This window comes from Eleutherodactylus coqui, chromosome 3 (assembly GCF_035609145.1).
Source record: "Eleutherodactylus coqui strain aEleCoq1 chromosome 3, aEleCoq1.hap1, whole genome shotgun sequence".
In the NCBI taxonomy this organism is placed as follows: domain Eukaryota; kingdom Metazoa; phylum Chordata; class Amphibia; order Anura; family Eleutherodactylidae; genus Eleutherodactylus; species Eleutherodactylus coqui.
In genome coordinates, this window is record NC_089839.1 from 19828213 (window position 1) to 19851793 (window position 23581).

A 23581-nucleotide genomic window follows, 5' to 3' on the forward strand; every position below is an offset into this window, starting at 1 on the left:
GAATGGGGCCGCTCGTGCCGGAGAGCTGGTCCTCGTAGTTCCGCCCCGTCACGTGTGCCGATTCCAGCCAATCAGGAGGCTGGAATCGGCAATGGACCGCACAGAGCCCACGGTGCACCATGGGAGAAGACCCGCGGTGCATCGTGGGTGAAGATCCCGGCGGCCATCTTGCTAAGGTAAGGAAGAAGTCGCCGCAGCGCGGGGATTCGGGTAAGTACTAAACGGGTTTTTTTTTAACACATGCATTGGGTTTGTCTCGCGCCGAACGGGGGGCCTATTGAAAAAAAAAAACCCGTTTCGGCGCGGGACAACCCCTTTAAGGGGTGTAGTTTTTAAATAGTGTCATTTGTAGGGGTATCTATCATTCTGATACCCTATGCAATCTAGGATTTGTGTAGGAAAACAAAGTGTTGCTCAAAATGTTGATATTGTTAAATTTGTACATCTCTGAAATGGTTAAAAAAAAACGAAGTTTTTCCAATGTGCTTCCAGAATAAAATAAACAGATGGAAATACATATCTTATCAAAAATGTCTACATTATGTTTGCACATGTTGGAGATATTGCAGTTGAAAATGTCAGAAAAATGTCAATTTTTTCAAAATTTTTCAAATTTTGGCGCTTTTAATAAATATACACAAACTCTATTGGTCCATTTCTACCACCTAAATAAAGTACAATATGTTTACTGCGCGAGTTTTCGCTGTCTGCATAGGATTGCATTATCTAATGCAATCCTATGGCAGCGGGCACGTGTGGAAATTCTGCAGGAAATCCCGCCACGGAATTTCCACCCATGTGCATTTTGCCTAGTATAGGGTCTTTGCAGAAAATATTGCAACAGATTCCTAAACGTGTTTTCAGTTCCATTCCAGATCTATCATCTTTGCAAAGAACTCATAATCAGCAGCCAGGTGATTGAAGGCCCTTACCAAGTCCAACTGCCCACACCTACCTCTGTAACGGTGTAAGGAAAAGAAACTGGATATATGCATTTACATTGCAAACTATTTGTGACTCATAAGGAATAAATAAAAGGAAGTATTTCATGGTATTATTGTATCTTGACGCCACCAGGGAGTCCTGGTGGAGACAAGAGTGACAGCTGGATGACGCTCCCTGTACCTGATTGGCCGTAGGGAATGCTCCCCTGCAGGTCCTGCCAGGCCACTTTCATTGTCATGTCCTGGTGTGGAGGATATATATATATATATATATATATATGCAAGGGGAAATGTTTATTTCACTATCTGAGCCAGCAGAATGGAATGTGCTGGCCGCATCCTGTTCTGCTAACCGTTATCAGAATATGCAGCTTGATAGAAATACACGCTCATAACCTCAGGGCACATTTTTTGCCCACACATAACCCTCAGGCGTCATTTGACTACACATTGCTCATTCCCGCTACTACCTCCTCCATCGAACATCTAAAATGTCGCCGTTTTTTATCTGAAACCACGTGATGTCGGACGTCCAAGACAACAGAAGCTCATGCAGGACCGGATGGAAAAAGACCATAATTGGACTACCCAATGCCATACTTTGATTTCCAATTATGTATTGTTTCCTGCTGCCCATAAAGGGAATTTAACTCATAATGCTGTAAAAGATGCTTTACGCCTACTAATAAAGAGAGTCGAGGAAGACTTTCTACACTGACAGTCTATCTCTGTGTGATCTCTTCCATTGTGCGCACAAGGGTGCAAACATTCCTATTGATTACGTTGTGGATCCCAAATAAATCTACGACACTGGCTCCCATCATGGCTGCCGACCCTGATTCAAGTTCCTCGCTGCTGCCGTCACTCTGCCATGCTCCCCAGGTGTGCATTTCCGGATCTCGCCCCCTGTCCCATGCTCCTGCGCCTCCCTGCTGCTTCTTGTTCTTTCCCCGCCGGCTGTGCCGTCCCACCTCGACTCCTTGGATGTGCCACGTTGTCGGCGGTGCGGCTCCTCATGGCACAGAGAGCTGGCAATCGGCATATCTCTGCGCTGCTAGCATCCCTGCGGCTCCAGAAGCACAGTGGAAGAAGTCAGCCGAGAAACCCGGCAGTCTAGACATGTTACCGCTGCTGAGCGCCGCTGGGCCGCACACAACGCTCAGACCCACTGCATAGGGGAGGACATGGTGAGCGGCGGTGGGCTGCATGGGGGAGGACATGGTGAGTGGCCATGGGGTGCCTGAAGCAGTGGCAGAGAAGCCACCACAAAGACCCAGAGGTCAATGTGAGCGCTGCTGACCGGCGCTGGGGAGAGCTGCTCCAGACGCCGCCCACAGAGTACCACTGGAGGAGGACAGCAGGGAGCCCATACAGCGCGGGATACAGTCACTCCGCTGCAGGGAGGCCACAGATGTGGTGGCCTGTGAGTGACAGCCACCGGTGGATGACAAAAATGCATCCTAGGACCTTCCATTCTTGCACCAATCGGGAACTAGGGGTGTAAGAGGTGCATTCCTCCTGTCAAACCCCTAGCTTCCGGTGGCGTCAAGATACAATAATACCGTATTTCACTTTCCTATCTGTATTATTTGCAATAGTTTTAAATTGTGTCTAGTAAGCATGCATTAGATAAAGGATGCAGTAACAAATTCATTAAGTATCATGGGATCATGTCTAGAATGATCCCATGATCATTTTCCGCTATATGCTGTATCTAAGCTTATTACATAAGGGGACACCCTTACGTAGGTAAATTGAAAACTGGAACCTAAGTGGATACATGTGTTGGATACAATGGTTCCAGGAGGGCTCAATCTTGAGTATAATGGAGCTCCATTTATATAGGGGAGATTCTTGTTGACTCACGTTTATGGTTTACAATATGAGTTTAAAGAATTTATACAGCATATAGAGGAACACGGTTTGGGTTAATTATTAATGGGTACAGAAGTTTTTTAGACTGCGTCCCGGCATGATGCATATGCATAGTGATGGCGCTACAATTTAGAGTAAGGATTTATGCGAATGGTGGTTACTCTTTGTACGCTTGCTGGTTCTGCGCAAGTGCATTATTACAATTGAGTGCTTGAGGGGCGGTCCGGCCTGATTCTGCTTTGTTCTCGTGGTGGGACAATTCCCGCGCATGCACAATGGCATATTGATGCGGTTACTGGTATGGGCATGGATGTCAGTGGATGTCTGCCCACTCATGCGCAATGACTATAGCCGCCGATTAGGTTGACCGTGCAAGTGCATTGAAAAAAATCTTTTGATTGGGAGATCACCTGTTAACCAATGAATTCTGATGGCGGGCATCTGTGCTGTATGGATCCGGACCAATTGCAATATGGTAGGTGGAGTTGTGTCTGTATTGCGTCTTTTCCATGTGCTGGTGCTATTTGTTGCATGCTTGAAAAAGACCTCAAAAAGGTTGAAACGTTGCACCTTGTCTTTTGCTGAGTGCTGATCCATCTGTTGGCTATTTCAGAAGGTTTGTACATGGGTCTCTAAGTCCAGACCTGACTTTAAGGATCATGCACCATTTTTTGCCATTCCCACTTTGTGGTACTTGAATTGGTTGCGCTGCTGTCCATCCATTTGCTATCTAGAATGAGAAATTCATCAGATTGTTGGATATGCTCTCCTGCCCCTGTGTCAGCTAAACCAATATCATATTTAGCGGTTGTAATCAGAGATTAACCTAGGAATTAGTGCGGTTAAAAAAGTGTCCTCCAGTCCTTCTTGGAGTTATACCTTAAAATTTCCAATGGGAGAACCCCAGCAGGCATATGATGGGGTAAGGCATGGAGTACAGGGTCTTACAAGTTAAAGCCAGTGACGTAGCTATAGAAAAAAATGATGGCTTTCCTTACCAATGCATTCCTTTCTATATGTTGTATAAGCGTGATACACCAGATCAGAAGGTACATGTTGCCTACACTCACTGGGCATGGAAAGCAGGTGCAGCTTTGGGTGGACCCATAGGTATAATGCTCAATTCACTGAAGAATACCCCTATGATAGAAACACTAGGAGATGCCTTTGATAATATCACAGATACACTATTTGATGTGCTTGAGGTTCACAATGCATACCCTAAACAGTTAATTTTTGGTTGCCAATCAACGCACTGTAGTGCTGGATGATCGTACAGCCTCACAAGGAGGGTTATGTCAAATAGTTGGCCCATCCTGTTATCCTTACATAGATCCTCCAGGAACATTGCAGATCACACATGATATTAACCCCTTAATGACACGGCCTATTTTGGCGTTGAGGACCATGCGATTTTTTGGGGGTATTTTTCCATCTCCATTTTTCAAAAGCAACAACTTTTTTATTTTTCCATGGACATGGCCGTATAAGGGCTTGTTTTTTGCGTGGCAAGCTGTAGTTTTTATCAGTGCCACTTTTGGGTACATAGACTATATCGTAAAACTTTTATTATTTATTTTATGATAACAGGGAGAGAAGATGCATCAATTCTGCCATAGATTTTTTTTTCCTTTTTTTTACAGCGTTAATCATGCAGCATAAATGACACACTAAATTTTTTCTGCAGGCCGGTACGGTTACAATGATACCAAAATTATATATTTTTTTGTTTTTTTTTACACTTTTTTGCAATAAAACCCCTTTTTTTGGAAAAAAAAATTTTTTCTCTATAGCTGCATTCAAAGTCCTGTAACTTTTTTATTTTTTATGTACGGAGCTCTATGAGGTCTTATTTTTTGCGAGACGAGCTGTAGTTTTTATTGGTACCATTTTGGGGAATGTACGGCTTTTTTGATCACTTTTATTGCATTTTTTGGGAGGCAAAATGCTAAAAATTAACATTTTGCCTGTTTTTTAGCGTTCTTTTTTACGCGTTTTGCCGTACAAAATAAAAAGCTCTTCAACTTTTTCTACACATCACTACAGATGCGTCAATACCAAATATGTGGGGTTTTAATTTTTTTTTACCTTTTTTATGCTAATATTAAAAAAAAGCACAAAAAAAGGTTTTTTTTACCTTTTTCTTTTTTTTTACATTTTTTTACTCTTTTTTTACACTATTTGAGTACCTCTGAGGAACTAGCAGCACTGTACCTATGATCGCTGTGATAACGCGCGCTCCCTCTGTGAACTCTTTCCCTGCCGCAATCTACTTAGATCGCGGCAGGGAAGGGGTTAACAGCGGGGTGCGCATCTCCGATGCCCCACCGCTGTTGCAGTGGGACGCCGGCTCTGACTGACAGCCAGCTCCTGCTGCGGGATAGCGTGAGGTCAGTTATGATCTCGCGCTATCCCGATGACGTACCGGTCCGTCACATTGCGGGAAGTACCAGGCTCCCATGACGTACCGGTACGTCAAGGAGCGGGAAGGGGTTAAACAAGCCAGGAAAAGGAAGGAATTATACCGTAAAGCCTTATCTGATGAGGAAATGGCATGGCCTGAATAGTTATCATATTTAAACCCAGTCAATTAGTTCAAGGGGTTGGGAGGTATGGTGTCTGGAATTGTCCATATGTTCTTACAGATTGTATTCCTAATCCTAGTTGTTGTAATCATTAAAGGGGTTGTCCCGCGGCAGCAAGTGGGTCTATACACTTCTGTATGGCCATAATAATGCACTTTGTAATATACATTGTGCATTAATTATGAGCCATACAGAAGTTATAAAAAGTTTTTTACTTACCTGCTCCGTTGCTAGCGTCCTCGTCTCCATGGTTGCCGACTAATTTTCGCCCTCCGATGGCCAAATTAGCCGCGCTTGCGCAGTCCGGGTCTTCTGCAGTCTTCTATGGAGCCGCTCGTGCCAGAGAGCGGCTCCGTGTAGCTCGGCCCCGTCACGTGCCGATTCCAGCCAATCAGGAGGCTGGAATCGGCAATGGACCGCACAGAAGAGCTGCTGTCCACGGAGACAGAGGATCCCAGCGGCCATCTTCAGCGGTAAGTATTGAAGTCACCGGAGCGCGGGGATTAAGGTAAGCGCTCCGGTAAACTTTCTTTACTTCCCTGCATCGGGGTTGTCTCGCGCCGAACGGGGGGGGGGGTTGAAAAAAAAAAAAACCCGTTTCGGCGCGGGACAACCCCTTTAAGGTTCTTAACATATTATTCCGTAAAATTGTAAACACTAATTGCAAATGTTTTCAGGAAAATCTTCAGTGAAACTTGTGGACCAGTCCACCCCTGATGTGCATGTTATGACTGTTCTGATGTGGAAGGCATACTCTGCAAGAATTTGACAACTGCATGTAATGCGGACATCAACTCTCATCATAAGCAGCTAAAGAGTTCATATATATAATATTTATATATTACATGTATATTGGACTATATACAATGGACTGTTATGGACTGTATTCTTTATGGCCTAACAGTTTAACCATATAATATCATATCAATGTTTTATTTGTATCTTCCCATAGCCTAGTTCTCCTTATAACATCTGCTGTAGTCATTTTATGGACAGAAGAGGGATAGTTGAGGCCTGAACCAGTAGGGGAGTAACTGGGGTTGAGGAGTCAGAGGAAGATCTCTTGACAATCCTCGGGGTAAGCCTCCTTAGGCAGGATGAGCAAAGGCAGCAGGACTACTTTGCTAGTGTAGGAAGACTGGCATCCGGAGTGTTATTTTTGATGATGAAAGGAGGGAGCTGTTAAAGAAATTTAGTTGTCTTTAAGGCAGGAGAAAGGATTTTGTAATGTCCTTTTCTTAGACCTTTAGATAATTATAAACACATGCTTTTCTCAGAATTCTGGAGAACATAGAGGTAGCCAAGATATCATCATCAGGAAGAACTCAAGGGATGCTGGACGTGTGGGAGACATGTCCCGTGATGGTCCAAGATGTTCTAAGAAGTTTGGACTGTTTACTTTGCAGATGTTATTTGTTTTCGCCAAATACGGTTTCACCCACGTAGAACATTTTTTTTAGCCTGAGAAGATTATTTTATTGCCAAATATATATGTAACACCTTTTTACCAAATTATAAAAACTGACAGAGAGCAGTTCTAGTTAATGGCTGCTGCTCTGCATTCTATTCAGACCTGTGTTTCTGAGTTTATTGCAAAGGGAGTGCTCGCATACGACTATTCAGTATTAATTTTACCTGATCCGGTCCAATAATGGCTGAGGCCTTAGTGAGACGGGCGTTTTTAGCCGCGATTTGCGCATGCGCATGCGTCCGGCGATTTTATAAAACCATTGCTTTGCAATGGTATCGGACACATGAGCGCTTTTTATGCGCTCGTCCGATAAATTATAGAACAAAAAAAATCGCAGATCGCACCTATCTGCGATCTGCGATTCCTGTTCTCTTCTCTATATGCGCTCAATGGGGCCGGCGGCAGCAGCGCCGACCCAATTGAGAACATATAGAAGACAAATCATTCTTCTCTGCCACAGCTGTAACAGCTGTGGCAGAGAAGAACGATAATTGCCCATTGAATTCAATGGAGCGGCAACACAGCCGCTCCATTGAAAGCAATGGGCTGCCGGCGTGCGCGGGGTGAATTGTCGGGAAGGGGTTAAATATATAAGCCCTTCCCTGCAATTCATCCTAAAATGTGTTAAAATAAAAAAAAATTGTATACTCACCTTTCCGCTACAGCCGGAGTCCAGCCGCGGCCGCTGTCAGTTCTCCTGAACTGCTTCTCGGCACTATTCAGCCGACGGGGCTTTAAAATCCCCGTCTGCTGAATGATCTGCCTCTGATTGGTCACAGCCCTGACCAATCAGAGGCAGGTTTCACTCACACACCCATTCATGAATTCATGAATGGGTGAGTGACTGCTGCCTCTCAGCGCTGAGCCAATCAGGGGCAGGTCTGACTCACATCCATTCATGAATTCATGAATGGGTGTGAGTGAGGCATGCCTCTGATTGGCTCAGCGCTGAGCCAATCAGGGGGCAGGTCTGACTCACACCCCCTTCACACCCACTGCAGGACGGCCGCGCGGAGCTCCGGCTGCCCGGAGAAGGTGAGTATACAATTTTTTTTTTATTTTAACACATTTTAGGATGAATTGCAGGTAAGGGCTTATATATTTAAGCCCTTACCGACAATTCATCCCGGGCTCGCCCGCAGCGCATTGCTTTAAATGGAGGCGGCTCTATTGCCGTCTCCATTGAATGCAATGCGCTGGACAGCTCCGTCCCGTTTCTAATGAAACGCGGCTAGGAGCAGATTTGCGGGCGATTTGCGGGCGACTTGCGCGCAGCGGTCACGCGATTTGCGGATGCGCATCCGTCATGCGATCCGCAAATCGCGCGAAAAAACGCCCGTCTGACTAAGGCCTGAAAGTGTAGACTTAGTGAAAGAGACAGAAGGACGGTGAAGCGGATTGTAACTTCTAATAGGGAGACACCTGCAGCCAGAGTGACTGCTGAGCTCAGTCATTATTTCCAGCATCCTCTCGACCATTACAGCGAGGAGAGAATGCCACAAACTGAGTTATTATAGCAGAGCACCAATACATAAATGAATACACGAAGACAACTACAGTGGTGCCATGAGCACAACTCCTGCTCTGCTGATGTGGTTGGTCCAATGAATACTCCCTTATGGTATTTCCCACCATAGAATGTGTTTATGCCTGTGAACGGCGAGGGAAGCCCGTCATCCCACCCATCTGCTTCCCACAGTCTAGCATGGTAGTGGATCTGTCATGGTTTGGGTGGCTATCTCATGTTTTTTTTTTTGCAGCACCTTTCATCACCTTAAAAGGGAGGGCGATTGCCGAGGACTATAGTGACATTCTGGCTGCTCAGGCCCAACCACTGGTGCAGGCATGGTCTTCTCATAGAGATGCTATTTTCCATGATGGTAATACCCCTATCCATGCAGCTTGCTATGTCCAGGTGTGGTTTCAGCACTATGAAGATGGGGTTCAGTATCTTCCCTAGCCAGCACAGTCACCAGACCTGAACATCATGTTGTAAAAGCACAGGAACGATTATTGCTGGGACGACCTGTCGAGCATCTGCAGCCAACAGGTCGTTCCATGTAAAAGTGCCCTTAATGTAAAGTCCCACTAACTCTCTCATAGTATTCTCTAATGCTTACGTTCTGACCTCTGTGTATTTGCACCGCAGACATCATGTGGCCGCTCAGCTGCTTGGTCGGGGTCTCGAGTGACGGACCCCAGCCGATCAACTGTTGATGACCTATCCTGATGATGGGTCATCAATGGTATTTCCCTGGAAAACCCCTTTAAGCAATCTGGATTTCCACCATGTTCTTGATAGATATGTTGTGGCGCTAGAGTATCTCTTCTATCTAACATAACACATATATGTTTTAGGACCTTTTGCTAGAAAACAGAAATAATTTGATTTTTGTGTCACCGCATTCCAAGAGCAATAGCAATTTTATTTTCCACAACAATTCTCTATGAGCGTTTTTTTGTTTTTGCAAGAGAGTTCTAGTCTTGATTGATCCCAATTTTGGAAACATAAAATTTTGATCACTTTTTAGGCCATTTTTTCTCGATTAACAGATCTGCAATTCTGAGGGTTTTTTAAATCACTTTTTATGAGGTTCACCGTGATATTAATGTTTAACAAGAATGATGCCATAATGTTCCCACGTTCTGACCATGAAAATGGCTTTGTCCCATGTGGATTCTCTGATGTCAAATCAGATCTGATTTCAAGGTAAAACATTTCCCACATTCAGAACCTGAAATTGGCTGAATTGCCCCTGCGTGAGCCCTCTAATGTCTAACAAAATAGGATTTTTGGGTAAAATATTTCTCACATTTGGAACGTAAATATACGACTTCTCTTGTGTGTGAATTCTCTCATGTAAAACAAGACTTGCTTCCGGAGTAAAACATTTCCCACATTGACGACATGAAAAGTGAGTTTTCCGATGTCTAAGTAAATCTGATTTCTGGGAAAAACATTTCCCACACCCAGAACATGAAAATAGCTTCTCTTTAGTGCAACTTCTCTGATGTCTAGTAAGATGTGATTTTCGTGCAAAATATCTCCCACACTTAGAACATTCAAATAGCTTCGCCCCTGTGTGGCTTCTCTCATGTGGAGCAAGATCTGATTTGTCTATGAAACATCTTCCACTTTCTGAATGTAAGAATGCCTTCTCCTCTGTGGGTGTTTTTTGATATTCAACATCCCTGCTGTGGCTTTTATCTGGCTCAGTAGTCTGTGATACATCAGAAAGCAGGACCTGTGTAGCAGGATCAGATGATAGATGTTTGCTGTGAAGGGCTGAGGGTTTATCGGGGATAATAGTGGGCTCTTCTAATGTATCCTGTGCAATACTGCAGTCTTCTGCGTTAAGATCTGAAGACATCTGATATTCCCCTGAGCTCCTGGTACCGGCATCTGCCAACAATAAAATGTATTTCTGAATAAAACAAAATATATATTTGATATTCTATAATATTTGTATGTAAAATTTCTATACAAAACTTGAAGCTAATTTCAATAATTAACCCATTCCCCCTGTGACTTACATGTAGATCACATAGATTCAGGGTGAATATGAAGTGTGCTCGGGAGATGTGCCCGCCGCATACCCAGTGGGTGCTGGTTGTTTGAAGTAGATGACACCTGCCAGCTACATTCACAGGGGTTTGACAGCTAAGGTACCTTTACATGGGGCAATAATCACCCAAGTTATTACTGATGTAAGAGTAATCTAGCAGTTGTTTCTGCACATTATCCCCCGGGGTTAATAAAATTCACTTGACTTTTGGATATTATCCTCCAATGCTAATATGGGTCACTTATAAAGATTCATGGAAATGGTGAAGAGTAGAACAGGCTGGCTAGAAGCAGTTTGTGGAGGGATGTGAAATAAAATAATATATGCAAATATCACAGAAGACCTTGTATGTGATTTGCAACAAAATGCTGCACTTGTGTGACTTTCGATAGTTGAACGATTATTATCACTGCATGCTGTATCAAAACATTTTTTACATCATCATGATAAAGACGCCTCCAGAATGCGCATAACCCCTGTAGAAGAAGGAAAAAGTAAAAAAAATAAAATAAAATAAAAAAAAAAATCACACCTGGAAATATCTCCAAGCTGAAAACAAAGGAAATGGGAATTTTCCGATTAAACACCCTTAAACCTGGAGGGCTAAATGAGGTCCTTGAGAAAATCTGACGCTGTAATGTGTTCTCATAGATATGCACTCTGATATTTGTATGCACATATCCATTCAACTCTTTTTCTCTCCCGCTTTGCATGATCTTCCACCAGGGCGCTTTCAGCGCTCCACAAATTAATAAGAAAAGAAGATTCCCATTTATTATTTGTCTGTTTCTTCCAGATTGCATAAAAAATGACTGGAAAAAGATTACTTTTCTCTTCAACACCCTCCTATTCACTTAAACTATTTTCTGTCCCCTGTTTTGTAATCTATAACTGTTAAAATAACGTTTCCGCGGTTCCTAAGGCTGCCTGTCCACGGGCATTTTTCATTGCGTTCCCAGTGGCGATAATCCAGCAGCGGGGAAAGCAGTGCACACTTTCCATAGCGTTGCTATGAAAAGTGCAGCCCCCCCCCCCCGTCCACGAGCGGAGAATCATAGTGACCTGAACCCGGCTCTGCCCCTGCGTGAGCCCTCTAATGTCTAACAAAATAGGATTGCTGGTAGAGATGAGCGAACCTACTCGGTCACGCCCCCCTTTTTCGCCCGAGCGCTACGATTTTCGAGTACTTCAGTACTCGGGCGAAAAGATTCGGGGGGTGCCGTGGGTGAGTGGGGGGGTTGCAGCAGGGAGTGGGGGGGAGAGGGAGAGAGAGAGGGCTCCCCCCTGTTCCCCGCTACCGTCGCTCCGCCACGCCTCCCCCCGCCCCCCGTGCCCCCCGAATCTTTTCACCCGAGAACGGAAGTACTCAAAAATCGCGGTGCTTGATCGAGTAATTACTCGAACCGAGTATGTTCGCTCATCTCTAATTGCTGGGAAAAATATAATTTTCACGTTTGGAACATAAATATATGACTTCTCTTGTGTGTGAATTCTCTCATGTAGAACATGACTTGCTTCTGGAGCAAAACATTTCCCACATTGACGACATGAAAAGTGAGTTCTCCGATGTCTAAGAAAATCTGATTTCTGGGAAAAACATTTCCCACACCCAGAACATGAAAATTTATTCTTTTTAGTGTAACTTCTCTGATATATATTAAGTTTCGTGCAAAATATCTCCCACACCTAGAACATTGAAATAGCACTGAATGTCTGCGATTGGCTGGTTCTCAATCCAAATACAGTAATTATGACCGGAGTTAAAATATCTAAGAGTAGATTACCTGACAGCAATACCATCAGTTTTACAGTGTATCTATACATGATCTAGCTACATATTCCCTCTACTTAATTCTGGGCGATGACAGTGAACCACAAAACATGGGGGTATTAACATAGTATCTCAAAATAACAAGGCATCCTATTTAGCCTTTACACACCTTATCGAAGACTGCTATCTTCACTTGTGCGATCATATCATCGAGCAGTGATACCCTTTGACTGCCCCCCCCCTCTACAGTATATATAAAAAAGCTGACAACTTAGCATGGTCCCAGAATTCTTGTCTTGTCGTTGTTTGTATGTCCTTTTGTGTTAGCCCAGGTTTTTAATAGTTTTCAATAAAGTTTTTCGTTTTTACTCTATATCTGTGAAGGGCCTGACTAGTACTATATAGATTATAGATACCGCTGTAAATTCTGTCGCCCCACAGTAGCCCTAGTAGTAATAGTGTTCCCCCACAGTAGCCCTAGTAGTAATAGTGTTCCCCCACAGTAGCCCTAGTAGTAATAGTGTTCCCCCACAGTAGCCCTAGTAGTAATAGTATTCCCCCACAGTAGCCCTAGTAGTAATAGTGACCCCCCACAGTAGCCCAGTAGTAAGTGTCCCCCCCCCCCCCACAGTAGCCCAGTGGCAATAGTGGTCCCTTACAGTAGCCCCTGTAGTAATAAACACCTCCCACAGTAGCTCAGTGGTAATAGTCACCCTTACAGTAGCCCCAGTAGTAATAGTAACCCCACAGTGGCCCCAATAGTAGTAGTGACACCACACAGTTGCCCCAGTAGTAATAGTGTCCCCCACAGTAGTAATAGTGACCACCACAGTAGCCACAGTAGTATTAGTAACCTCCCACAGTAGCCCCAGTAATAATAGTGACCCCGCACAGTAGCCACAGTAGCAATAGTGATCCCTAACGGTAGCTCCAATAGTAATATTCACCTCCCGCAGTAGTAATTAGTAAGTGTCCCCCCCCCCACAGTAGCCCAGTAGCAATAGTGATCCCTTACAGTAGCCCCTGTAGTAATAAACACCTCACACAGTAGCTCAGTGGTAATAGTCACCCTTACAGTAGCCCCCTACAGTAGCCACAATAGCAATAGTGATCCCTAACGGTAGCCCCAGTAGTAATATTCACCTCCCGCAGTAGCTCAGTGGTAATAGTCACCCCCCCCCCCCCACACAGTAGTTCCAGTAGTAATAGTGTCCCCCACTGTAGCCATAGTAATAATATTGACCCCCACAGCAGTCTCAGTAGTAATAGTTTAGCATATTTCGGGCCCAGTAGTAATAGTGTCACCTATATCATCCTCAGTAGTAATAGTGACTGCTATATTGGCCCCAGTAGTAGTAGTAACCCCACGGCGGCCCCGTCTGTAATAGTGACACCACACAGAAGACCCAATAGTAATAGTGACACCCAACAGTAGCCCCAGTATTAATAGTGACTCCCCACAGTAGCCCCAGTAGTAATAGTGTCCCCAAACAGTAGCCCCAGTAGTAATAGTGTTCCCACAGTATCCTCTTTACTAACAGTGTACTCCCACAGTAGCACCAGTAGTGAGTGTTTTCCCACAGTAGCTGCAGTAATAATAGTAATCCCTCCCACAGTAGCCCAGTAGTAATAGTGTTTCCTCCAAATAGTAGCCCAAGTAGTAATAGTGACCTCCACATTACCCCCCGATAGTAATAGTGACCCCCACAGTAGCCCCATTAGTAATAGTAACCCAAGCGGTAGCCCCAGAAGTAATAGAGACCCCCACAGTAGCCACAATAGTAATAGTGACCACTCCACAGTAGCTCAAGTAGTAATAATGACCCCCACAGTAGCCCCAGATAGTAATAGTGACCCCCCCACAGTAGCCGAATTAGTAAAAGTAAACCAAACGGTAGCCCCATAAGTAATAGTGACCCTTACAGTAGCCACAATAGTAATAGTGACTCCCTCCCCCACAGTAGCCCCAATAGTAATACTGTAGATGAGGAGGAAAGAGAGGGGTGGAGCAAAACCCATACATTTGTGTTTTTTGTGAACAAGTGGTAACTTCAATAGTGGAGGTGCTGCCTGACCACATGACACACCACCTGGGTGGGCGTGACAGAGTAAGAGAATAGGACTAAAAGGCTGGCAGTGGAGAAGGCCCAACGCTCCAGGTTAAAGCAAGTAGGAAGTGACCAGAGGTGCCCCAGTAGTAAGTGACCCCCTACTGTAGCCCCAGTAGTAATAGTAACCCCCCTACTGTAGCCCCAATAGTAATAGTGACCCCCTACTGTAGCCACGGTAATAATAGTGACCCCCCGTACTTTAGCCCCAGTAGTAATAGTGTCCTCCCACAGTAGCCCCAGTAGTAATAGTGATCTCCCACTTTAGCCCTTGTAGTAATAATGTTCCATATTTCAGCCACAGTAGTAATAATGACCCCTATATTGGCCCAGTAGTAATAATAAGCCCACAGTAGCCCCAGTAGTAATTGTGACCCCCCCCCCCCCCCATAGTAGCCAAAGTAGTATTCACCCCTTACAGTAGCCACTGTGGAAATAGTCAACCCCCCCCCACACACACACACACAGTAGCTCAGTGGTAATAGTGTCGCCCCACAGTAGTCCCAGTAGTAATAGCATGGCCCACAGTAGCCCCAGTGGTAATAGTGACTCCCCACAGTAGCCTCAAAAGTATTGACCCCCCTACAGTGAAATAAATATGACTCCATGTTTTATCTTATGCATAGCCATTTTGTGAGTAAGTAGCCTTCTTCTGTGTCATGTATTTTGTACTTTTTCTTTTATAGGATTAGCTAAAATGTATTGAAGAATAAGAAGGGACCTCAATGATTAGAACATTCCAATGCACTAGATTGAATGTCTTGGGTCATTGTGCCCTGTTGTCTTTCTATAAACACCTATTGATTATAATTAAAATATCTTTGTATTCTGAGAAGTTAATCATGTATGGTCAACTCTGCACCTCTGTGCTTTTGGTTGGCATTTTAGATGTTAAATTCTTTATCTTGTATATTTATATTATGTTTAAATTTCTTTGACCAATCGTAACACATGATTTATAACATATTTGAATAAAAGGGTCGCTTGTCACTCAAGTAAACAGATTACTTTAGATACATCTCATGCTGTGTGATTTGAGGTTAGTCCCCTGAGCTCATCTTACCTCTAAATAATTTAATGTTCAATATATAATTTATTGAAATATCAGTAAGATACACAAACAATCACGTTGACTGTGAAACAATCTCTTCAGTCAAAAAAAAAAAAACTTACATCGGCACATCACGGTATCATCGGGTGTCCGATAGTCCCCGTAGTCCCTCCATTTAGTGATTAACTAGTTTCTTCCTTGGGTGAACCCAAGTCAGATGCAAGTGCCATATATCTTAAAATTTGTTAACAGATTGCAACCGAATAAGAAGAATTTAAGTATGTTTAGATACATAAGGGAGGGAGGAAAATCCTCCCAACCCCGGCAGTATGATTCGTGTCGACACTGTCAAATCAGGACATCAATCTTGCTAATAGGAAAAGAGAGAAATAAGAGAAGAAGAAGGCAAGAGGGTAAGAGAAGAGAGGGGGATATAGAGAAGATTGGAAAAAGGGCGGGGAGGGGACTACCAGTGACCCTATAAGGACAAAGGTGGGAAAGGACGTAACCATCCGGCGGCGGCCATCCAAGTGCGAGTGTCGTCAAACATGATAACTCGTAATAGCTATGTTTAAGATTATAACACACCATTAGTTACCCATGCATTAAATTTGGCAGAGGAACGAAAACATATCCATGTCACCCATGTAGCGTAGCGAGCAGAGTATTTAGAATCCTCCCTTGCCATAAGTTCTTCCATGTACATAATGTCATTCATGGCTTTTACCCACATTAAGCGTGTAGGAGTCACCGTGGTGTTCCAGAGCTGTGGTATGACCTGTCTCGTGGCTAGGAGAAAGAATCTGAGGACACCCTTCTTATTTGAATTTATAGAACCTGGGAGAATGGAGAGAATAGCAATCTTCAGAGACAGGGAAACTTTTCCCGCGGTAAGGGTGTTGTATAGGGCGTTTATCTTGTTCCACAGGGGGGACACCCGGGGACAGGACCACCATATGTGGATCATCGACCCTAGGCTATCCAGGCATTTCCAACAGTTGCTGCTGACACTGAGATACATTTTAGCCAGGCACGCCGGGGTACGGTACCACCTAGACAAAATTTTGTAATTTAGTTCCTGGTGTCTACCGGAGACAGAAATTTTATGGGTCATGGATAGCGATTTGACTCAATCACTATCTTCCAAATGGATGCCGTCCCAGATCTCTCTCCCAGCTTCTTTTGAATCTTGTCTCGCGTGTCCCCGGTTATCAACATGTTGTAGACCATGGAGATCTCTCCCTTCCGCTCGGGAGACGTTGCACACATCTCTTCAAAAGGGGTAGACTGATGCATTATCTCTGAGACCTGGCCCTGTGTTCGGATAAAATGGTTTAATTGCAGATGTTGGAACCACGCACCAGCCACTGGAGCTCCTTCCCCTATCAACGCCCCCATTGATTTGATTCCACCCTTCGTCATTATATCCCGGATTCTGGGGACCGGAATCGCCATCCTGTCCAAGAGGGCCAGGCCCCGCACTTCCAGTGGGAAGTCTGGATTACCCACTAGGGGTATCCAGGGGCCGGGTACCGATATCAGGCCTGTTCTTACTGCAAAACTATCCCATTGTTTTAGAATAGAACCTAGGAATGGGGAGACCATGATCCCCCGTCTTCCAAGGCTCCCTTTTAGCCAGAACACGCCCTGGGCTTTAAATGGAACTGAGTCCTGTTCAAGCTCAACCTAGCACTTTGAGGGTCTCTGGAGCATTATGTCAAGTACACACTTACTTATTGCCGCTTTATGGTATTTTGTGAGATCTGGGAGCCCCACTCCCCCCACTGCCTTCTTTTGCATTAAGACTTTGTAACTTAGCCTAGGTCTAGTGGCATTCCATACAAACTTCACCAGTGCTCTCCTGAGTTACGTGAAAAAGCTTTTTGGGATCTGAATCAGCAATGTCTGGAACAGATAGAGGAACCTGGGGAGGGCATTCATTTTAATCGTGTTGATCCTGCCAAACCATGACAGGCTCAGAGATCGCCACCTCTCCAGGTGCCTCTCTAGCAAGGAGCAAAGGGGCCCATGATTGAGACTAAACAGATCATCTAGCTAGGAGGGGATATGGACTCCCAGATGTTTGATATGGTCATCGTTCCATCTCAGCGGGAATTAGGATTTTAGTTGAACAGCTTCTGAGGGGGGTATAGTTATATTTAGGATTTCAGACTTATGGATATTTATTTTAAAGTTGCTATACTGACTGTATCTTTTGAACTCCTGTAATATGGTTGGTATACTAGTTTGGGGGTTGGTCAGGTATACGAGCAAGTCATCCGCAAATGAAACCAATTTATGTTCGGAATGCGAGGTTTGAAAGCCCCTTATATCTGGGTTCCGTCTTATAGCATTTGCGTGGGACTCCATAACTAAGACGTAGAGGGTGGGCGATAGGGGGCAACAATGTCTCGTGCAATTGCGGATATCTACTGGAGATGCGAGTCTACCGTTGACTTGTATCCACGCAGTAGGTCTGTTGTATAGGGCCGTGATCCAACTGCGCAGCCTGGGCCCAAGGCCTATTTTTTGAAGTGTGGCTTCCGGGAAGCCCCAGTCCACTCGGTCTAATGCCTTTTCGGCATCAACCAAGAGGAGGCATTGGGGCATCCCTTCCTGCTGGGCCCTTCCAATCAGAGACAGGGTTCGTATGGTGTTATCCCTTGCCTCACGGCCCGGGACAAACCCTACCTGGTCTCCATGAATCAGCCCTGGCACGAGGGGTTGCAATCGGGTGGCGATTATTCTGGCGAAGATTTTCCTGTCCACATTTAAAAGGGAGATGGGCCAATAGCTCCCACATTGGAGCGGATCTTTACCAGGTTTTGGAATCACTGTTATGGTTGCCTGCAGTGCCTGAGGTGGAAACGGGCAAGATCTGGAAACAGTGTTGAAGGATTGGCAAAATAAGTGAGCAAGTAGGTACCCGTAAGTCTTATAAAATCTAGGCGTGAAGCCATCTGGACCTGGGCTTTTGCCAATTTTAAGTTTCTGGATTCCCTCTAGTATTTCCCGCTCTGATATGTCAACCTTCAATGCCCTCAACTCCTCGCCAGAGATGGGACCCGGAGCGTGGTCGTCCAGGTAAGATGCCATTCCTGTATCCCCAGATTCCCTAGGGGCCCGGTCACCGTCGCCGATATTGTAGAGGTCCTTATAGTATCTATGGAAGCATTCCACTATTTCCGCACTGGCATGTACTTTCTCTCCTTAAGCCTCAGTCACATGGGCATAAATACGCGCGTAAAAAAAACGCATGACCATGTCCATTGCCACCAATATGTTCTATCTTTTGAAGGTGCGTTTTTACGTGTGTATATTACGCGCGTAAAACTGCCCGTGCGAGTATGAACGTTTTTACGCGCATATATACGCGCGTATTTACGCCCGTGTGACTGAGGCCTCAGGAGGAAGTCAGTGCGAAAATATGAGTGCGATTCTTGTGGATTAAGTGCTCTTGCTAGCCAGGCGCTGCATTTGTTTCCATATTCGTAGTATCCTCCTCTCATTTTATCTCGAGCACAAAGGGAAGCCTGGTCTATTATTGCCAGGATCTGATGACGTAACAAAGAAATTTCTGTGCCTAGGGGTGTTGTCGCTTTTGTTTTGTTGGATTGTTTTGCGGTATCTAGCTTTGTTAACAGGTCTGTTAGCTTACCCGCCCTCTCTCTCTTGAGTCTGGCACCAGTGGCGTGCCCAATCTCTGTGTCTCCCCTCGTTAAAGCCCCATAGACTGGTGCGTGGTCCGACCATACTATCCTACTAATCGAACTTTTGGGCGCTAGATCTACTAGGCTATGCAAAATAAATAAATAATCCAGCCTACTGTAGCTGTTGTGAGCGGAGGAATAGTGACTAAAGTCCTTGACCTCTGGGTGTAAGGTCCTCCAGAGGTCAATGAGTTTAAGGGAGATCAGCTGTCTCCGCAATCTATGTAAAGCTGCCAGGGAAACGCCAGACTTACCTGATGACGAGTCAAGGCGTGGGTCCATGCAGACGTTTAGGTCCCCTCCAAGGACAAGCGCGGTTCCTGAGGCAAACCGAGCAAGTTTTCCTAGCACCCGAATCGCAAAGGCGGTTTGGCCTAAGTTAGGGAAATAAACGTTAGCTATTGTAAGCACTTTAACTCTAAGTTCCACTTTTAGGAAGAGGTATCTGTCCTCTGGGTCTGCCTCGGATGAGAGAAGGTTATAGGGAAGGCTTTTGTGTATGGCTATGGAGACTCCACATGATTTTTTGTCGGGATGGGTACTATGATACTATTGGGAATAAAATCTGTTATTACACTTCGGGACGTGGCCGCTTTTGAAATAGGTTTCTTGAAACAGGGCAATGAGTATACGTTTTTTGTGTATGTGCGCGGGGTTCTGACCCCTCTTGGAGGGACAATTTAGTCCTCTAGTGTTGTAAGTACATAAAGATGTGTTCATCATGTTGGTAAGTTATTGGCATACACCGCCACCAGGGGGGGGGGGGGAATGGGAGGGTTGAGAGAGAGAGAGTAGGAGAGTAGACATGGCAAAGGTAGTAGGGTGACAAAAATGTAGTAATCTGTCAGTTCGGGCATAGTGTCCCAGACTCTCAGGAATAGGTGCTCATGTGGTGTGAACCAGAGATTAGACAGCACTTAGTGGCATCTAGCCTATTGAGGGAAGTGGGTAGAGACTCGGTCGCGAGCCTCCCGCGTCATCCACCAGGTAGCTAAACTTAATAGGAATGCCCCAATAAGGCCGCAATGTAGAACCCGCAACTTTTAACTAAAAACAATTCAAATTGCAGACAGTCTTCTTGTAACTTGGACGGTTTCGAGAACTTTCTTTGACTTGTCTAGTATCGCTCAAAGGCAAGTAAAGGAAAGAGGGAAGGCGTATAAACTCACTTTACATAGAGATGAGTAGGAGAGAGAGGGGAGAGAGAAAAAAAAAAGGGGGGTGGGAAGGGGAGGGGAGGGGGAGGTATATAAGGGGAAGGTTGAGCGATCTCACCGCCAGTTGGTATCTTCAGGTAGAGTCCAAATACGTAGGGGCGCCTCCTGAGGCTTTCGTGTTCAAATCTTGATGATATGCATCTTCGCAGTCCTCAGGTGGGAGGGATGGATCCGGGGTGTCCCTTACCCCTTCTCTTTTCCGGTCGGTCCTCACGCCAGGTCTCCCTGGGCGCCACAACTGGTAGCGATGGCAGTACAGGCCAGTCTGGTAGTGCCACCATGTGGAGCTCCAGAGGCCCCAGGAATCTTGGTAGATCTGCCGGAATTTTAAATATTGCTGTTTTGCGGTTCTTGGAGGCTATCAGTTAGAACGGGTAGCCCCATATGTATAAAATGTTCCGTTCTCATAAAGCATTAAGAAGCGGTCTCACCGCCCTGAAGAGCTGTAGGGTACGCCGGGCCAGATCTGGGAATATTGTAATAGGAGTTCCATTGTGGGTAAGAGCTTGGTGGTTATCCCGGGCTTCCTTCAGGATCGCCTCTTTGTCCTTGTAGAAATGGATCCAGCATATTACATCTCGAGGTTTTCCTGGGTCCTCTGGTCTGGGGCCCAAGCTTCTATGAATATGGTCTATCTCTACCGGCTGAGAATGGTCACGGTGCAATAGAGAGGTTAACATATTGCATGCCCAATTTTCCAGCTGTGGAGGGGCCACTTCCTCGGATAGGCCCGGTAAGCGAATGTTGTTGCATCGGTGCCTGTTCTTCAGGTCGTCTAGATGTGATAGAATGTCTGCCAACTGCAGGGTCTGGGCGTTAATGACTTGACTATGGGCATCCAGCCATGAGAGACTTCTTCTTGAGATTTCTTTACGGTTTGCAGTCTATGGCCTACATGTTTCAGCTCCTGCTGTAAAAGAGACAGGGCTTGTTTGTGGGAGTTCTCTAGCCTTTGGAAGTTACTTTTGGAGGTAGTGCTCGTAAATGCCCCTTCCAGTCCCAAGAGTCGTCTTGCATTAGATTGTCTGAGGATCCATGGTCAGGTGGGAGCTATAATGGGGGTTTTCCTTGTGGCCCCGAGAGTGGGAGCGGTTGCTAGCTTCAGATGGGCCCTGATCCCAGTCATTGAGGGTCTTCTGCTTCTGTGGCGTGGAAGCTGAGGTGATTTTAGTAGCCTGGCCCCTCTTTTGTGGTGCGATATGGCCCCCGTCGTGGCGGCTGCTGCTTCCAGTTGGATGCCCTTTAGTTGGGTGGGTGCAGTGACATGCCTGCTGATGCCAGGGCTCTCAAAGGGGCTTCCGTCTGGACCCTGTGTATGGTGGCTTGTTGTGTCACCCCCATCTTCATATGTGGATGTCTGGGGTGTGGAAGCTTTGCTTTTTGTAGCACTAGTAGTCCTACTATCTTCTAAACCACTGCCTGGGCTAAGTGGCAAATCACTCCCTTCTCTGCCTCCTCCCCCCCTCTCCCCCAGGGGACTCTGGTGATTGGGGGTAGTTCACCTTATCTGCCGATGCTGGTGTTCTGCAGGGTGCCGCTTCCGCCCTGTCTTCCTTCTCCACTGAGCTGGCGTGTCGGTGGTCCCCGGCGTGAATGGCAGGTCTGGGCGTCTGAATACTGCTGTCCGGTGGTGGAGGGGAGCTGTACATGTGGTTCGGCGCCATTTTGGATCCGGCGTCTGCGGCGCTAGGAACCCGGAGGAAGTGCTAAATACCTGCCGGGCCAGCTTCTGGAGGTGCCGCCGAGCGGCTGGAGGTTGTTCTGCGTCCCATGGAGGTAATGGTGGGATTGTTGAGCTGCTGTGCGGACATTGAAGCGGGTTTTACTGGTGGAATCGGCAGGAGCTCAAGGCAGAGGGTGCTCACGCTGCCATCTCCAAGCCATGCCTCCCACCTCCCTCTAAATAATTTTATTTGGACCCCAAATGGCATATCGTATAGTAAATATTGGTTTGCACTAACATACAGTAGTTCCAGTAGTATTAGGGTCACTTACTGTAGCCCCAGTAGTAATAATGACCCCCCGCAGTAGCCACAGTAGTAATAGTGAACCCCCCACAGTAACCCCAGTAGTAATAGTGTGCCCCCCATGGTAACCCCCAGTAGAATTAGTGTCCCCTTGAGAATCATATTTATCTTCTCTTTTTGGCGCTGCCTCAGGATGCACAAACTGATGGCAGTGTGTACGCCTGAACACCTCCTCCCCTGATCTCTCCTCCTTCAATACTAAAGAGGAGAAGTTAGGGGAAAAAGATCCCGGGTGTAGCTGTAGCAGATAACCCAGCGGGGAGCTGCGGCACCCCGGCCAGTAATCACTCATGGTGAGTAGCCAATGGCATGAATGCCAGCAGAGAGGGCTCTGCACACGCCATCCGGCACGTGTGCCATACGTTCGCCACTACGGTCCTGTAGCGATACCACATTTTCATCCATATTTAATTTATGTTTTGGCTAAATGGGCAAATGTTCAGCTGAAAGATCTGATAGAACACAGAGCTTAAAAATATTCCACAAAAACATTGCAGGTGATGAAAGAGCAGAAGATGTGACTGTTCTCTGCATTACTCCGTGGTTACTACTCACCTGGACGGGTGTCTGTAGGGATCTCCTCCTTCCACCGCTCATCACCCCTCACATTTACCTCTTCTTTTACCACTATGGCTGCAGCATCAATATTCTTCAGATCATTACCCTGAGGGAAAAGCTGGGAAACAAATACTGTAAAAGTCAGACAGATGTAGAGGAACGTGTTAGATGAGCGGAGAAGATGGTTAACCCTTTCCAATCCACTGTCTGACGTCTAAAGACATTTTGATTTAAGGCTGTGCAGCTCTGATGTCGGAAGACGTCCGTCGGGGTTCTCTTACTGTATATTGCCAGCCTCCCTGCTGTCGGAGCCTATCCAACGTGTCACCTCATGCAGTACTGGCTTTACCCAACATATAGCGCCGTTGTTTAACAGCAGAAAAAGAGTAAGCCCCCTAGGAAAACCAGGATACAAATTGGATTGGAAAGGGTTAATTAGCATAATGACCAGTAATGACAGGACAGCAGTAGTTATATGAGGGAACCAGCGGCAGGTCTAACTTACATTTCCATACATAGTAGGAAGGAACAGCAAGATGAACGACTGTTGGAAACCTTTCATGTATGGGAAACCCCAGAATTCTCCAGCCGGCCTCAGAACTGCTGATGTATCGACCACTTTCATATAATGTGATCTCATCGCTATCATTTACAAGACCAAATGAAGCCCGGCCGCTGCCTTTATTACCATATTTACA

The 23581-nt window shown here is 45.7% G+C and overlaps 1 protein-coding gene and 1 pseudogene across 1 annotated transcript; both read right to left on the minus strand.

Annotated features, from left to right (window-relative positions):
• LOC136620487 (zinc finger protein 585A-like) overlaps positions 1 to 23581 on the minus strand; it is an 87669-nt pseudogene that overhangs the window by 55641 nt on the left and 8447 nt on the right.
• Positions 9281 to 22021, minus strand: LOC136620483 (oocyte zinc finger protein XlCOF22-like). Its single transcript, XM_066595277.1, has 3 exons — positions 20357 to 22021; positions 19336 to 19455; positions 9281 to 10278 (listed from the first exon to the last, which is right to left on the minus strand). The coding sequence occupies exons 2-3, from the start codon at positions 19361 to 19363 to the stop codon at positions 9581 to 9583; spliced, it is 726 nt and encodes a 241-aa protein (XP_066451374.1). The 5' UTR covers positions 19364 to 19455; positions 20357 to 22021; the 3' UTR covers positions 9281 to 9580.